The 18,435-nt window shown below is 44.8% G+C and overlaps 1 protein-coding gene across 1 annotated transcript in view; it reads right to left on the reverse strand.

Moving 5' to 3' along the window:
* AFG2A (AFG2 AAA ATPase homolog A) overlaps positions 1-18,435 on the reverse strand; it is a 207,084-nt gene that overhangs the window by 33,445 nt on the left and 155,204 nt on the right. The window contains 1 exon segment of the mRNA XM_064450498.1: positions 8,185-8,349. Within this exon segment, the coding sequence (XP_064306568.1) occupies positions 8,185-8,349 (165 nt within the window).

The raw sequence follows: 18,435 nt of genomic DNA on the forward strand, positions 1-18,435 counted from the left end.
AGGCAAGAGCAGAGGGCAAGTGAAGCTGGCTGACGGAGTATCAGTCTAGGTCCCTCTTTTACAAGCCTGTTTCGGTGACAGCTCAACAGTCCCCTGCTGGGCTGGCAACACACTCCCCTCTGCCACCCTCAACAAAGGGGAGCTCCTGGTAACTCTGCTGCCCGCAAGGTAGCGTGGAAAAGGGAAGGCAAGGGCAGGGGAGGGAGGCAAACAGCACACCGAGCGCCGCTGGTAAACGCGGACGTCTCCCACGGCCTCGGCGGGTTTGGCGAAAACTACAGCTCATCAGAAGCCCCGTTGGCAGAGGATGGCTTGCCCCTGACACGAGTGACGCGCCTATTGCAGGGTCTGTCTCCAAACAGGCATGCACAAGAAACGGCCCTTCAAAGGCACAGGGAGGACAACAGCAAACACAGCTGCTCATTTACAAAACCTGCCATTAAAATAGTTAATGAAGACACAGAAAGGAAGCAAAAAAAAATACACTGAAATTAGCTGTAAGGTTCCTGCACCCTAACTGTTTCCACATTTAAGGAATCAAAATGTTCAGCTCTTTGGGCTGTATGGAGGAAGAAAATCTCAGGTTTGAGAAGCAGGCTAAATTTCATAGCTCAACACTGCCTGCTGCTCGCCTGGGGGCTCATTCAAATTCCCCCTGGCATTTTCCCCAAGTTCCTCTGAGGATCACTGTTCTTTGAGTTACTTAGGAAGCAGTTTTGACTGTATCCTCCTGAGCTGCTAATGGGTCTGACCTTTTCGGAAACGCTAATGTCCCTTCAGCCAGATGCATTAAATCTCCTCTGCCTGATTAAACTATTAGCAAATCATTATCTCACTGAAGGATAAAATGTTCTTTCCCAGATGAGCTAGCCATGCATAAATTTCAGTGCAAATACTCTCCTGTACACCAAACCTTACGTTTTGCATAAACATGCTAATTGCCAACCATGTTTTATACACTCATAGGGTGAATGAATGCAGTACTTTATCGGGTCTCAGCTGAGACCAGACGTGATGAAAGTCAGCCCACTCAGGGCAAGAAACCCTTCCCCAATCTCCGAAAAATGCGCAGGGGGAACCAGATCTTTCTAAAGTGACTAAAAAGGAGAGCGGAGAGATGCGGCATAACGCCACAAAGTCTTGTGGTTCGGCACCCCCATGCCGATGAGTGATTACCCAGACACTTGCGCTGCCCTCGTTCCCAATCTGTCCAAGCACATTCTGCACGTACGAGGTTCTTGTGAGACCAGCAGCAAGCAAAATCCCATGGGAAGTCCTGTGCAGTTAGTTATTTCCTTTCCGGTGATTCATCTCGTTTATCCCAAACATTGACATTCGGAAAACAATCCGAATGCCAGGTATTTCCTCACCTTCCAGCCACCTGTGCCAACCACATCCTCAGCACTGATAAATGTGTGTAGGAAGGTGGTGATCCCATATTACCCATATTGGATGAAGACTGACACTCTTTTCCTCACCCACCCACACAAAAATATTCACTTTTCAGCAAGTGATATAAATTAACTGATCCTATGGATTGTTCCAAGAGAAACTTCAGAGGTTCATCTGAGGCCTCAATCTCGCTGCGTTTCAATTTGACAGCGTTCCTCCCTTTGAAAACTGCATTTCACTGTCACAGCGTATCCTGGTGCGGAGCTATGCAGAACTCCTTCAGAACGAAAGGCCATCCAGCAGAGCCAGGCCAGAGACATTTCAGCCACAGGTGCTTTAACTACCAAAGGGTATTTTCAAATCACACATTTCTGATCAGACCTACGCATTTTTTGGTGGTATCTTAGAAGTCCAAAATCTGAGGCCCCAGTCCCAAGGCATGAGGTGGGGAGCACCTTCACCACGTGTTGAATTCAATGGGAATTGAACACACCCCGCATCTCGCATAACTAAGCATAAAAGGAATAAACATGTTTGTATTTAAAAATTAAAATAATGAGCTTTAGTCAGGACATGATTTGAAGGGTCTACTGGGGTTTTTTTCCCCACAGAGAAACTTCTGGGGTTTGTTGTTTGGTTTTTGGGGTTTTTTTTGCCTTCACTCCCAAAAGCCTGTGTCTCTTTTTAGGCTACTATACAGGATTGCATCCGTTGCCCTTTAAACATGTTAAGCAGAAAGCCTTTCCCTTAAGTCTGGAAAGTCTTTTCCTTCATGAAAAAGTAGATGTAAAGAAGATAACACATCCTAATTTGTCAGATGTTCTTTTTTTCCCCCTATATCTAAGCTCTCACCTTTACTGTAGATGCTCTTTAGTAGAGACAAACTTTTCCCAATCTCTTAAAAGACAGTTTACCCTCCTGTACACCTATGGTGGAATGCATCGTCACTTCTTTTGTAGTTGGTACCTTCCACCATAAGAAAAGGAGGAATTTGGGGAGGCTTTGCTTGTCTGGGGTGGCTTTTGTTAAAGTTTATAGTTTAAATACATCAATATCTGGTAAACAAGAACACGCATGTTTTGGAACACATAGTTTAAGAGTCAAAGGCTGTAGCTGATTCGAGCTAGTGTGCTGCTGGAAAGATACTTTTTGGCATCAAATATACTCTCATTTGAGCCAGAGCAAACCTTCATTGGCTTGCTTTTTTTGTCCTTCATTCTCTGTGTTCCCATTGAGAGTTATTGCAAAGTGAGAAAGATATTTTTTACATTAACTATTCTACTTCGACTAAGAACCAGTGAAAGATTTACAGGTTCCCAGATTCCCGCTTTACTACTGTGCCCTGTAAGCATGGAAACTGATAATACTATAGAAACAATGCCAGCCTTCGCTTTCACCGTGACCTGCTTTCCACCAACATAAAAGCAGCCAGTCCCATTAGCTTACTTTTATAAGCACACTTGTCTTAAGAATATTGTCATCATATCCAGAATATTTAATTTTTTATTACTTCTAACCAACTTTAAACTCAAGCCAACTCAACGCTTGATTTCAGTTTCTGCCGAAAACCTCCCTCTCTGCTACTGCCTTCTAAACTGTAACAAAACCAAATAATCTGACTGGGGCTTAGACAATAAAAGAAGGTCGCTCGCTCTACAGGGTTTATTTTGCTTTTTATCACCTACTTTCTGGAACAAAATATTTCTACAGTGGGGAAACACTGTCTCCATCCGTTGCTCAGTCCTTTTCCCAAACTCCAAGGATGTGAAGACAGACACACCCCTCACACTTAATTTGGAAAGGCAAATGATACAATCTCCCCCCCCCCCCCCCGCCCCCCCAGCGGTCTAACAAAGACATCAGTCTTTGCATTTGTAAAGGTAGGTGTCCTTCCTCTAGGCCTTGTAGTTCCAGCTACAGCCTTTCTTCTTTTCTGTTTGAGACAATGTATAATTTGAAAATTACAGAACAAGCAATTTCCTATTAGATACTGTCCTTGTGATTTTGTTCTTACTTGCCCTAGAAGGCTCATTGAGAATATTAGTGTTTTCTATTACAACAGAGAGCAGCAAATAATTATGAAAAACTTAATCTGAACCCCAAATTGAAAATGTAGTTTGTGGAAGGCACATCTTTCCTAAAGCAAGCTGGCTGTAGCAGCATCATGAAAGCATGCAAATGAGACCCAAAGCACTCACATTGCTTGCACTTTAAAACATTGCTTTCAAATACTTCTGTGGTTGCATCTTTTAATTAATCGTACTTTATAGTAAGCACAGTGAGAAATCAAACCGATAAAACTCCTCAGTGTGAAGTATAACAGGGAAAATGCTCTAGGAAAAACCTATGGCAGACTGAACAATCTCCAAGTGAAGACATCCCAATTATATAAAACCATTAAAAAAAAATCAGTTTTATAAAAGTTGGATCTCCTGCAATTTTGCCCCAGATAAAAAGCAGGAACACTAGAATAAACCTCACAAAAGTTTCGAGGCAGCATGGCGCTTGTTGTTTTAACCATTTTTATTACTTTCAAGGACTAGAGACTTCTCCTCCACGCCTACCAGTGCTCGGTGCTATGTTACAGCATCTGGAGTTGTTGGCAAAGCCAGCGGCGCAGCACAGCAAAGCACAGCACAGCCTCCTGCTGAACCACGCCAGGCGTCAGCTGCCTGGGCATGGCCTTCAGTAGGAATTTCTTGGGAAAAAAAGCTGGGGGCAAAGACAAGAGCAGTTCTGACTGCTCCTCCGCCACATCAGTGAAACCTGCTGGCCTGCCTGGGAGGGCAAATGAGACATAGGGTTACTGCAGAGCTGTCCTTGCAGCAATCAGGCCTACCCCGCGCACGGCTCAGGCACACCGGCTCTGCTAAAAAGAGGTTGAGGTGGTCCTGGGAAAAGGCAGATGCCTTCAGGGCAGAGATGCAGCCAAAGAAGTTGCCTTAGAGGGAGGAGGGAATGATCTTTGTTGTCAGCACCAGCTCCGGGACCAAACCTTGCTACTCAGGAACTTCTAAAATCAATTTCTTACTTTCATGATTTACAGATACCAAAGTACCCCTGAAGAAAAGCCTCAAACACTGCTGCAGAGCCCTGCTTCAGAAGGGCCTGGAATGAATATCGAACTCAAGCCCAAAAATGTCTAGAAAGCAGAGGCTTTGTTTGACCTATATTATTAGCATAATAAAAGCTAACTGTACAGACATCGCTCCTCTAATGCACTTTGGTTTTACATTAAACTTCACTTGCACGAGAGAAGGAAATTGTAATTCACCCTCGTAAATTATCTTCCATCTTCTCTCACATGAAGGAGTGGGAAGTAATCACTCTATTTTGCTATCTTGATGTACCTTTAAAGGTACTCATTAAGACAAACGTACATACAGCAGGTGAACAGAGATAAGTGGTCGTAAAAGATGACAGGCAAAAATATACAAATATCCCATCTGAAAAAAGGCCAAGTTGGAAGCCAGATGCATACTGAACTATCCACTTTACTTGCTGTTTATTCAGCTCATGTCAGGATGATTCAACGCATCTTTACACGCAACTCTCTATTCATACAGCATCTTCTAGTCACAAAACCAAGCATTTTCCATTTCTTTTTCTAAACAAAGGGCAGAACAGTGGAATGGGAACTTGCCATTCAACAGCGGAAACTATTTGTAAAGCTGGGAAGCTGGAGACACTAGGAAGAAAAGGCTTTAATGAAACTGGCCGCTGTGCGTGCCAACTGTCAAGACTTTTTATATATTCTTCCAAGGAACACTGACTGAGGCTCTTTCTGTATTTACTCTTTACATCCCAGTTATTATAATTCTTTGAATGATGCAAAAGAACAAAATTCGTGAGAAATGCCCTATTAGAAACAGGCAGGCTTTTTTCCCCCTGCAACTACTCTGTAGCTGCACTCAATGACCCATTAACTTATTTTTGATTCTGTACAAAGCCAGCACCAAGACATTTGTGACTCATTATCAACTAGGCACAGGAATTCACCACTAGAGCCTCAGCTGATCCAGATCCAAAGGAAATCCCCATATGCTTGGAATTTCTGAAATACAAGCATTACAGTTGTTGCCTGGTAAGAAGACAGTTTCCATACACAACAGATAATATATTTGTGTTTATTTTTTTGGAGGCTTGTAACTCAGCCAGAGGCAGATAAATTTTCCCAGGGCAGAAAAAGTCATATCCAGGTAAAAACACAGTACTATTTCAAGCCACTGCTCCAAAGCACGGAGGCAGTAGAGCTGCGACAGTTCTCCAGACCAACATTTAAGCCTGCAATCCTTTTCGTTATTGCCTTTTTTTCATTATGAGATCCCACATACTGCAGCAAAAAGATGCGCTACACAGAACAGCTTTGCTCCCTACGCAGCTTTCATTCATTTGTTCCCAGAGCACAGTTTGTCCTGTGCTGTGGAGGACGAAAGCTTTTGCGGGTTTGACTTTGGTGTCTGCCGTGACACAGCTTCCCGGAACGAGCCTGGAGGCTGGCCCAGACACTGCCGCGGCGTATGGCGAGGTCTGACCCCGTCCCTTGGACATGCAGCACTCACAGCAGTGCCCTCACCAGCCAGAGGTCACTAGTAGGCAATGCAGCATTTTACAGCATACCAGCGTTTAAGTGATAGCTAAATGAGCAAAAGTGTTGCCTGGGAGCATATCCAATGCTCAGTCAGTTGAGAAGGGCCTTCAAGCGTTATAAGAATCACACAAATACTCCACAGTCACCCTCTCTTTTGGACCGAGACAAAAGTTCAGCTTATTTCCCTGCCCTTGTAAACAGCACACAGAAAGATGGCGGAGCTGAGGCAGGCACATCACATTTTCCACTCAGTTATGGAAAAAGCAGAAGGTGACTGTAATTAAAGATGGTGCGATAAAGCATACACTAGGACTGGCTACAGTAAGGTGGAAATTTTAATTCTGGTATTTCATGCCTTTTAAGAGCTCGAATTGGCAACCTTAATTACATTCTTTGAATTTTTGAAGTAATATAATTACTTTCAATTAATCAAAATGACGAAAGAATGAAATATCCTTTCACGAGACACTGACATGAATAATATTCAGGGAGCAGAGTGGTGACCACTAACGTACCAATGCCTATTATAACTGCCAGGCAGCAGCATCTGAGAAAGTTCCTCTTTCTACCCAGGACAGGAAATAATTGTCTGACGTCCATTGTCAGAAGCTGACTAACTAATAGCAACGAGCTATAACAGTAAGTACTGCTGTGAGGTCTTGATTATATGGAATAGGAAAATACAACCTTCAAAGTAACAGAATCACAGAATGGCGGGGGTTGGAAGGGACCTCTGGAGATCACCCCGTCCAACCCCCTGCTTGAGCAGGCACACCCAGAGCAGGGGCACAGGGACGCGTCCAGGCGGGGTGTGAATGTCTCCAGGGAAGGGACTCCACAGCCTCCCTGGGCAGCCTGTGCCCCTGCTCTGGCACCCGCACAGGGAAGGAGTTTTTTCTCATATTTAAGTGGAACTTCCTGTGTTCCAACTTGTGCCCATTGACCCTTGGCCTGTCGTTGGGCACCAATGAAAAGAGCCTAGTCCCGTCATCCTGACACCCACCTTTAGATATAAGCATTGGTGAGATCCCCCCTCAGTCTTCTCTTCTCCAGGCTGAACAAACCCAAGCCTCTCAGCCTTTCCTTATAAGAGAGATCCTCCTATCCCCTGATCATCTTGGTAGCTCTCCATTGGACTCTTTCCAGTAGTTCCCTGTCTTTCTGGAACTGGGGACCCACAACCAGACACAGTACTCCAAATGTGGTCTCACTAGGGCAGAGTAGAGGGGGAGGATAACCTCTCTCAATCTGCTGGCCACACTCCTTTTAATGCACCCCACGATACCGTTGGCCTTCTTGGCCACAAGGGCACATTGTTGGCTCATGGTCAGCACTCCCAGGTCCTTCTCAACAGAGCCACTTCCCAGTAGTTCAGCCCCCAGCCTGTACTGGTGCGTGGGGTTGTTCCTCCATGGGTGCAGGACCTTGCACTTGCTCTTGTTGAATTCCATCAGGTTCCCCTCGGCCCAGCGCTCCAGCCTGTCCAGGTCTCGCTGAATGGCAGCACAGCCTTCTGGTGTATCAGCCACTCCTCCCAGCTTGGTATCATCAGCGAACTTGCTGAGGTTACACTCTATCTCATCATCCAGGTCATTGATGAATATATTAAACAGGACTGGACCCAGCACAGACCCCTGGGGAACACCAGTAGTGACAGGCCTCTATCCAGACTCTGCCCCATTGACCACAACCCTCTGCGTTGTGTTGTTGAGCCAGTTCTCAATCCACCTCATGTCCTCTCATGACTCCCTTGCAATTCCCCTACACTGTCTCATAACTGTGTCTCTTCTCCCTCCATCTGAGGTTCTCAGTCACAATCCTAAACGCAAAAGATCCCCGGGGATGTGGGGAGAGCCAGGTGAACTGCCTGGGCAGTCTGGGGACACTTGCACCCACCCCCCTCCACTCCTCCTGGCAGAACATCCTTAATGAGGCCACACGTGATGGTACTAAAGCTCACCCTGGAACAGGCCTTTCCCTGGCAACAATCCTCTGATGGGAGATCTCGAAGGAAAAAAGCCCCAGATGGCATTCTGTTTTCTGGGCAGAAACACAGAAATCTCTCAAACATTTCCCTTCATAATTCCCCCCACCACTCTGAGAAAACTCAAGGGGTGATATCCAGATAATACTTGATTTCAGATTTAAAAACACAATTTTGTGCACCAGCTCCTTGGCCGTTACCATTCAAAAAGTTTTACCTCTGCTCCTGAGTACTTCTGCGTGTGTTGAATGAGGTCCGCTAAGCAGACATCATCACCGACTGGCATGGACTGAAAATGAAGTTTGAAGATCTCCCCGCGAGTGGCTGCATCTGGCAATGGCACGTAGATAATTCTGTCTATTCGTCCTGGTCTCAGCAAGGCCTGCAATGAAAGCATCACAGGAAAAGTTATAGCACATGGCGCATCACATGAAGAAAGTAAAAACCACAACTCAATTAAAAACAGCAACGCTGCCAAATAACCGACAATTTCAGCAAGAGCAAGAAGCTGCACGAGAACAATCAAGCTATGTGCACGAGGGGTTATTCTCCTGTGTTAAAATGGATCAGTTGCTGAAAAGACAGCAAGGCTACTCAGCTTGAGAAATACCAGTTTACGGAAAAAAGGAATCATAAAGGAACCATAGACATTTTCCTAAAATAATAATTTTAGGCTTGTTGCAAGGTGTGCTGGAATGTTAGGAGTTGGCAGAAGGACAGGTGACAATGGACACGTCCCAAGTTCAGATCTTCAATCAAGACAAGTAGAGAAAGGAGATTTTTGAAGTGGAGCTTACATTCTGGATTCATGTTGCTTTACCCCAAACTATTAGAGCTGCCCATGCTTAAAGAAGAGCAGATTACTCTGACAGTTTTTTATGCAAAGTAAGGTAACAATAGACAGAGGCCAGTGATGCTCAGCTTCAAAAAAAGGAGAGAAAAAACCATAGACTTGCCAAGGTACTATAATGAATTCATTTTAGCATCAGCTTTGAACTGATGGAAAAACACTGGGTTTTCCTTCTCTTGTGCCACAAGACAGTTGAAAATTCAACAGATGGATTACAAGCTAAGGCCCCAACTTCTCCGTTTCATACACGTATATCGGCCCTCGTGCTTTGGTTTCCCAGGGTTACTCAGATTATATATACACTGGGGAGGTGGGAGGGTGACAGAGCAAACTCTGGGCAGCAGCAACAGACAACATAAGGGGGAACAACAGCCATTGAGGGCAGCGTGGAGGGTTCAGACTGGACGGGAGGGAAAAATCTCTAGAAGAGAAGCGCAGCCTTGGGGCAGGCCATCGGGGAGGCTGCGGAAACTCTGTCCTTGGGGGTTTTGCGGCTCGGCCAGATGAAGCCAAGCCCGGCCCAATCTGGTGCTCACAACAGTCCTGTGCTGTGCAGGATGGGGACTGCAGGGCCTCTGGAAGCCCCTTCAACTGGTGTTTCTGTGACTCTGTGCTTTCTGGACAGGGTCAAAAAGTAAACATTATCCCTCTATATAAAACAATTATATCCGATAGACAGGAGAAGCCAAGCTCTTAAATTTATGAGAAGAGAGGAAGCTCACTTCCCTATATTTCTAAAAATTTCCAAGATTTCTGAAAGCCATCTACAGTAAAAAAGTAAAAATCTTCCCAGCCTTTCTTACTTTCGGTGGGGGGGGGGGGGGGGGGGGAAGGGAAAAAAACAAAACAAAACAAAAATACAAACCAACCAAACCCAACAAAAACCCTGTGCATAGCAAATGCACATAAATAGTATTGAAACTATTTTTTAAAAACTGAACAATGTTTATAAGATTCAGCATGTAACCTAAATTGTTTTTATGTTATGGTTCTCCCTTGGGCAGAGTAGTTTTGAGTTCCAGATGACTAGAGATATTGCATGGCTGTCCTGGGCTGTCAGCCAATAAGTCTTTTCCCAGCCTGATCATGTCAGTGAAAGTCACGCTGAAAAAATAGTAGGAAAGAGCTTTCCTTCCTGCACCGCATTGATCAAGTTAACACCCTTCCTAGAGTTTCTTTAAAAAGACTGCTGTGGTGCTTCACAGTGGAAAAATGTATCCTGAAAGTTAAGAGATGTCTTGTTATTTTTAAAACAGAACATGAAAAAGCTCAGCATAAAGTGCACGGCACTGTGGTGTGTTGCATCGAGCTATGTAAGGAAGGCTGCACTGGGAAGACTGAAGATCCGTATCCAACCTGTCCCTGGGGTTGGCCAATGCTGGATCCCTACGAAAGAGAGCAAGAAGCAAGCAGTCCACTGATCTCTCCTCAGCTGACTGTGCTGCCTTCCACAGCGCTCTTGATATATTCACCAAAGAACTCAACCCGCTGATGGTAACTCAACCACTGTGCAATTCACTGTCTAAACCATGCGTGTATCAGGATATTGCCATTTTTTGCCAGCACACTTGAAAGAGAAATTTGCATGTTTCAAGACTAGGCTTGGAGGGAGAGGAATTATACTGCAATTGCGTTCTGCATGCTCTTAGGAAATGCCCATAGCGAATTCTATTATTTAGAAGAAAGAAGAAATGTTCACATGGGTACGGTGGTGCGCCTCTTTTACATCAAGGCAGGTTTAATCAGGGCGCCTAGGTAATTAGAACATTTTCTAGGGCCAGCTTAGCTTCACACTGATGAATGACCATGGCTGTTGTGTAAGTGGGGCAGGAAAAATGCTTGATGCCAACCAGCTGGGAGCAAGCGCTCCCCTGTGTTGCATCGGCTTTCCATTCTGAGATACGGTCTCCTAACACGACGGAGCACCCACGCTTGCAAAACACAACTGCAGATGTAAAGGAGTGAATGTATTTTTTTGCTCAGTTACAAAAAATTGTATTTCCTCCAGTTCGTCCCAAATGCTTTGCGTTTTATATATAGTCATAGTTGGAGGCCCAAGTTTTAAACACGCTATCATTACTTTTTGCTACAATCAGGCCTAGGGACCTTGTCCAAGACAGCCAGATGTGCTGGGAACTGTACAAAAAAAGCACAAGCCAGTCTTTGCAGTGCTTGCTGCTTAAACATACATAGACAAAAAGGAGAGGAGAGAAAATATTCTGTAACCTCACTTGAGAGAAGAGTCAAATTCCCTCCAGCCCTTGGAGAGAAAAGCAGCTTGAACGGAGAGCTGGTCTCCAGCAGCCCTCCTGACAGTCCAGCCAGACGGGAAATGTGGTGACCCTGAGCACAGCCCGACGGCTCCTCACTCTGCTGTCACCACCCTCGTCCCTTTGGCATGCTGCCGGCTCCCTCCCTTCTGTGCACCTGAGGAACCTAAAACGAGGGAGAGGGCGAGGAAGGGGCCTGCCTTGACCTGTCCTGCGTTACTGGAGGGCAAATCCCCAGTGTGGGGCTGTAGGTGGGCTGCAGACCTGCTCTACTGCTTGCTGGTCTGAAAGCAATGGGAGAGCAACGGCAGGCCAAGGTCGTTCTTGCTTGCAGGACATCACGCTGCCCTCTCAGGCTTTTGTCCTCTGCATGCTTCTCATGGAGACACTTTTCATTTTTGGCCAAAAGAATTCAGGACTCAGAACCGAGCTGTACGCAGAGGTCGGCAATAAGGGAACAAGATATCCCTCTTGATGTTTTTGCACACTGAAGTTTCCTCTGGAAGAAAATGAGCTCTTTCTGGGTTGCTTAGAGAAGCCTGCTGTGGTGTGTGATGTGGACACCTGCAGCAGCAGTGTCAGCTTTATCACCAAGGCCCAAGTCATGCTTACTCCTGCTGCTGGCCAGCAGTACTGAGTTTGATGGATGCTGGCACCACATTTTTCCTCACCGCCACTTTTCTTACAGACCTAGAAGCTATTTCTCTTCCTAGCGGGGTGTTGCATGATGCAGGCTCCCCCACAGGAAGGGTTTTGGAGGTGGTTGCTCCAAGCATGCCATGACTTTCACACGCTGTTCCAGAAGATGGAGCTTCAGTCTTGCAATCTGCATTTTGAAAATCACGAGGAGAGGGATAAGGACACCCAGGTCACCTCCGGAGCAGCCCCGCTGCCCACAGGGTGCACTGGGATCCGGCGCTGACCCGCTGGCACAGGCGGGAGGTGAAGCTGCCTGGGAGTGATCCTCGCTGCCGAGCTGGAGGAGGAGGAATTCGGCAGGAGAAGGCGGTGGCTTGGCTCTGCAGGCAGAGAGGCAGGTGGGGGAGGGTGAAGAGTTGAAGCGGAGCTGCAGGTTCAGGCAGATATGAGCTGCCGGGAGTACAAAAATCAACCGCTCGCGGCTGGGAGATGCAAAACTGATTTGAGGCTAGGAGCACACAGAAGGTGGGAAGTTGATGGGGCCAAAATTAATTGATGTGTGTGCAGAGCTACATAATTCACCGATGTCGAGATGTGAGGGTTGCATAATTTATGTAGGCCAGGAAGGGCACAAAATTAAGTAATTGGGGTTTTGGTAGAAACCAGAATACTTCATACCATTAAGCAATTCTTTTGCAAGTTTATGTAATTTTTTTGTTGTTACCACAACAGTCATGAAAGGGGTCTAAGTGCACATACACTGAAAGGTTACTAGTGGGACACAGATACCATATTCTTCAGGGAACCACTAGGAAAGCGGGATAATCATCGTGTAATACATAATATCGTCAATGGCAAAAGTACATTTTCATTAAGAAGAAACTGCTCCCCTTTCAAAAAGAAACGCTGAAACTCTTTGGTAATTAAAGGAGGGTATTACTTCAAAATATATCACTGGAAAAGATAGCCGGTTCAAAAATGTGTATTTTGTGTGCAATTATGAAGATAATTATTTCAGGAAAGAAAACTTAAATATGTAAAGCCAGGAAAATATTTGTGGTTCCTGTTAAGAATGGACTAGAATTAACCTTAGGGCTTTGCTAATTTTCCTCCTCCTCCTTTCCTTTTTTTTTTTTTTAAAGCATGCATCTTTAGTTAGCTTTTTCAAAGGATACTTGGCCATTTCAAGAACTACCTTGCCAAACAATGCAGAATTACAACACTGACAGAAACATATCCAGCTGCTGAGCTCTCTTGTGGGACAGAAAAAATAGTCTTCCTACTGACATCTACAGCCATGCCTAACTCATCAAAATCATCCTTAATCAGATCTTGTAACAAAATGTCATGTCTAAGCAGTGCAAGAAGGTAACCTGACGGTAGCAAAAAATATAATTCCAGAAATGTGACAAACTTGGACAAAATTTTCATTAGCAAAATGTAACTTGCATAGCAAAACATAAGCTGCAGAGTAAACGGCATATTGAGGTGTGTAAGAGAGAGCAAGTGGGTTCAGCAGGTAACAAAGTTCATCTGGAGAATCAATGTTACTGCATGTTCCCCACTGCAATCAATCTCCACAAGTAGGAGCAGACTTTTTATACTGAATTGAAGACATTTCCTTTCAAGTAAATACATCTATTTTAATGCAGAACCCAAAAAAAAAAGGCAACTAAAAGTTTAATCCTGCCTTTGGAGTCCATTTGGATTAGACCACAGATGAAAACGAGAGGACTGGAAATAACAGAACAATCTGCTTCCTTTGTAACTAAAACCTTCCAACTTAAATTCAAAATTGCTATTTATGAACGCTGGTTGTGCTCCCTACTTAAACAGACTCCCGAATATGAGAGGTACTCTGTATCTTGTAATCTAATTTGGTAACGCAAATTTTTTTTACTTTCATCGTTACAGTATTAGAACCTATCTAAAGCATTTTAAAGTCAGTCATATTCTTCCTGTAGTCTGTGCAAGCAATAACTGTTTGTGAGACCCTTTCAGCGTTTTTGCTCACATGTCAGGACAGATGCGTTGCAAACATGGAAAGAATTAAGGTAAAAAATAGGCTGAGGAAGTGAATTTGTTACCAACGATGGAAGGGCCTTCTTGTGCCATCACATTTATCTCTTAGCAGGAGTGAAGTCAGCTCGCACGAAGGTGCTTTTCCTACGCTTGAGGCTCGCATCAGTGCCTGATATTTTCATTCTCACCCTGTGCCAGAGCAGGTCATGCTCCCAATGCAACAGACCAGGAGGCGCTTGGCATTGTAGGATCTTTCAAAGTCTCAAGTACAGGAATCTGTCCTCTACGCTACACAGGCTACTGGAGGCTTTTTGCGACCACGTATTAACTACCAAAATTAAAAGGTGCTGAGGGGAAAAGACACATTACAGTATCACTATTAAGGACTTAAAAACTACAGTCCAGCGGAAAGCTAGCTTTTACTCTTCCACAAGGTTTTTATTCCCACTCCGTCTGGCATGAGCTGCTTCAGGAGGCAACCTCCAATTCCTCTGTTTCAGGTGACAGGCTTATTTGCTGTGTCACAAGGCTGGAGTCCTGTAACGTCAGGCTCCTGAGTCAAGCAATACTGCTGTCTTCTTGCCAAGAGCCCCTTTTCCCCTCACACTCTTTCTCCTCCCCACCTTCTTCCGTCTGTGCCAACGTCTGTCACCACCACCAGCGCATGCCAACACCTCTAACCAGTTCCCCTCTTTGATGACTTGTTTGCTGGTCACCACCCTTGTACTTCTCCCAAGATTTGTGCAGATTACTCTGTGTTGTCATTACACAACATCTACAATTCCTCTCAGGGTGGAGCAGTTTGCTTCTTTAACCTACAGTATATCCACTACTTCAAAACCTGCATTTGCAAACTGATTTTTACTAGATATTATTGGAAACTAGCTCCTACAAAATGCTGCAGTCCCCTATTATCAAGTCCCTATGCAGAGACCTTGCTTTCCACATAGATCTGTAAAAATCAGGCTATACAACCCTTCCGTCATGTCAGTCTTGCTCAAGACCTGGAGCATTGTGCAAGTTGACAAGAAAAGGCATGATAGATTTGACAGCAGGTGTTCAGGAAGAATGCGTACTATCAAGTGGCAATGAGCACAGCAGGAACATTTTACTCAGGCATTAACTAGAAGTACTAATTAAAGGCAGAGAACAAACACGTGGTTTGATATGCCGACAAACAGTAAACCAACTTGAGCAGAGAAACAGTTTATATGATCCGAGTCCAAACCAAGATGAAGCGATACGGAGAGTCAACTACCTGAAAAATAAGAATGTAATCTGTCCTTCACTGCTAAGCAGTCAGATGCGCCGGCTTGCGTAGGATTCATCTGCTCGTTTTGCTTATCCTCCAGGTCTACTACCATTAGTTAATCTTTTTCCTTCAACCACTGATTTTTACCCATTTCCAGTTTGTCTCATCAACAGAGGAAAACTTTTTCTGTGTAATTCAATGTATCTTCTGGAATTGCTCTCTTTGCTGGCTACCAACAGGAACCCAGAGCTTCAGCTATCACTATAGATCAGTCTCCTAGTTATCAGAGCAAAACACAGTTTACCCTGCAGTTCCAGTATGCAGAAAAATAACAAATTCATCTTTCCTCATAAAATGAAACATCGGGAAAGAACTGCCTTAAGTCAACTGAAACCATTGGTGTCACTTGCTTGAACGATATACCCTGCGTCTGCATGTTTCACAGCAAATCAGTCATTTCCAGTAACAGTGGTGATTTTAAACAGATATGAGCATTACTTAAATAACTAAGTTATAAATAGGCAGCGCTACAAGTGCTTCAAGTAAGCAAAAATTTCCAGAGTTGATGTGAAAGCATATCAAGCCTCCACATGGCCAAAGCATTCAGAGCCTCTTTTGATTTTATTTTCTTTCCATGACATCTGCTGTCAGGCATGGATGAGGTCCCGCTGTGGGCTGAATCCCTAACCACCGCCTCCACGCAGCGCCCACCACACGGCCGTCTCGTAAGCCCCAGCACCCAGCAGCGCTGCCTGCAGTCTGGCATCTGCACCACAGCCCTCGCCTCGTTGCCAAACCGTGGGGTTTCGGGCTGCTCCGGGCTGGAGGTAGCTCTGCCTCTGCCTTTGGGGATATGGCACTAAGCGCGTAGCACCAGTGATTATTCAGCTGCCTTATCTTGTCTATACAGCTCAGGGAAGAGGCTGCTGTGTCCTCCTGCAGCCTCCTAAGCTCACCTCCCGCGGTCCCTCCTGCACCACGGGCTGTACTCCTGCGCCAGAGAGCAGCCGGGGCCGTGCGCGGAGAGGGGGCAGCAGTGGAGAGGGATGGGTGGCAGAGTTATCGCCTCTCTGCCATCTAAAGAAACTGCTTGTGGATGCAAAGGAGAAAAACTCTGCAAAAAGCCAGGTTTGTATTTCCAGACCTGCACAAAGCTGTAGGCACCAAAATATTCTCATCTTTTTAAGCACAGTAACATCAGTGTCCCAACTGCTGTACACAGTCGTGCCACTGACAGAGTTTGATTAATATAGGCAATTGAAGGGAAATCATGGAGAAAGAAGACTTGAGGAGACTTGTTTCGTTGCAGCAATGAAACCGTGTAAACACAACTGTGAGGAACAATGTGCTCCTTGGCCCATGCAGACAATACCAGAGCACGTTTTTATGTGGTTTTGTTCAGATAGGATTAAAATATCTCAAGAAACCGAGTTTCAATCACTTCTCTTGGCAGAAACATCTGCAGGCAGATACTCTGCAGCTGCAGAACCAGTATCTCCATGCTTTTTTTCCCTGGTATTTCAAACAGTTAAACTGGCCAGTTGGCACAAATTACTACAGCGCTCGCTGGGAGCCAAGCTTTGCCCAGGCCTCCATCTATAAAAGTCTAAGCCTGTCAGTAACACAGCACATTTTCAATGCAGTAAAAGCCGTACAAATCCAAGTAACCCTAGTGATATGATTCCAGATACTCCAGTTTGGCACCACAGAAATTCAGCTCCAAATCAAGCCTCGCGCATGTATTCAAAGACACGGAGGCACCGACAGGGAATCGGGCTCTCCTCCCCTCTGCTTTGTGATAGGGTCTCAGAAAAACCTGAAGCAATTTAGCAGATTCTCCACAACCTGCCCATAACTTTCAGGACACTCAAACACAGGTTTTCAAGCCACAAACTCTGTAAAGAACAGTGCCTGACCTTTCTTCCTCTGCTCATTCAGGCTGCAGCTGCGCCGTTCTCTCCTTGCACCCGTGCTGAGCGGCAGAGTCTCGGCTCAGGGCTGCGGCGCCGGCTTCCTTTGCAAGGTGGATTTCAGGCACAAGATCTTGTTCTCTTCCCATGTCCAATCTGAGCAGTCCCACTACAGTGGCGTGTGGATAGAGGATGTCCCAATTTTTGGCTGTTTTCCTGCAATTTTAGTAAGGAGCAGGAGCGATCTAGTCCTTTGCCACTTGCTGGGTCTCACAAAGAAGTTTTCATGTGGAGAAGGCATTGAAACTCCCCCTCTTCTCCTCTAAATGTTATGCGGCTCTCTTCCTCCCCCATTTCTAATAAAATGATTTTTAGTAAAGTTAAAATTAACTGAAGAAAAAAAAAAATCTATCATCAGCTAATAAACAACGTAACACACCCTCTTCAGTGTATGTTTACATAAGAGAGCCCTCCGTGCTCCTGTCTAAGAGGTGCAAAACCTCAGGAATGTCAGTTCTTTTTTAATTTTCCCTCTTTTTTTTTTGGGGTGCGGGTTTAATAAAAGAACCCCTTTAGAAAAGATAACAATTACACGTAATGGAACCTGGAACCAGACTCTTTTGGCAATTAATCACCCAGAAGCCGTTGCAATCCTGCAGGCTGTTTCTGACAGATTTTGAGAGCTTTACAGGAATCACTGGGATAAGATGTGCCTGGGCTGGCTTCTGACAGGGACCGATCATGTACAAAGTGGATTGTTGGTTTTGTTTTTTTTTTTTTAGTTTGTGTATTCATACACACACACACGTATATATACACACACAAACAGATGTGTGCACCCATATACACCTTTCTACAGGAGTCTTTCCTTACATACATGGAACAACTGCAGAACTCATTTCTTAGCCCAGAGGTAAAAAAGAAAAAGGTAAAAAAAAAAAAAAAAAGAGAAAAAAAGTGCCTTTTCTTCCTCTCAGCAAAGTAGAGCTATCCATCACTTAACAGAGATACTTCCTGTTTTCAAGCAGTTGGGAAGGCATGACTTCCAACCCAAATACTTGGCTTGGCAAACTATTCCTGTGTTGACAGATGCTTTTATAACCACTTCATTCCACCTGAAGTTTCAGTATAAAAGGAGGTGGATTTTGTTGGTTTTTTTTTTTTTCTTCTGAGGGAGGAGAAAGAGAAAGCAGAAAGGAGAGGAAAGAGAAGGAAAAGGAAGGAAAATACCACAATTATAACAGCTGGATGACAGAGGTTAGCATAGCTCTGACAGATGTTACCATGTAACCTCAAAATGACATGTTAGAGAGAAAAAAAAAACCACCAAACCTGTTCCTTGTAGGAAAGAGAATTTTGAACTCCTGCCAAAATATTACAATTCTCCTCAGAATCTTTCAAACACTGTAACAATGATCTACCACATAATACAATATTTTCCATGCATAAGCTTTGCCTTTATATTACCATTGCTCTGACTGATTAAATTACCAGCACAGGATGAGATTCTTTTCTGAGAGACAAC

Source organism: Phalacrocorax carbo, chromosome 4 (assembly GCF_963921805.1).
Source record: "Phalacrocorax carbo chromosome 4, bPhaCar2.1, whole genome shotgun sequence".
NCBI lineage: Eukaryota > Metazoa > Chordata > Aves > Suliformes > Phalacrocoracidae > Phalacrocorax > Phalacrocorax carbo.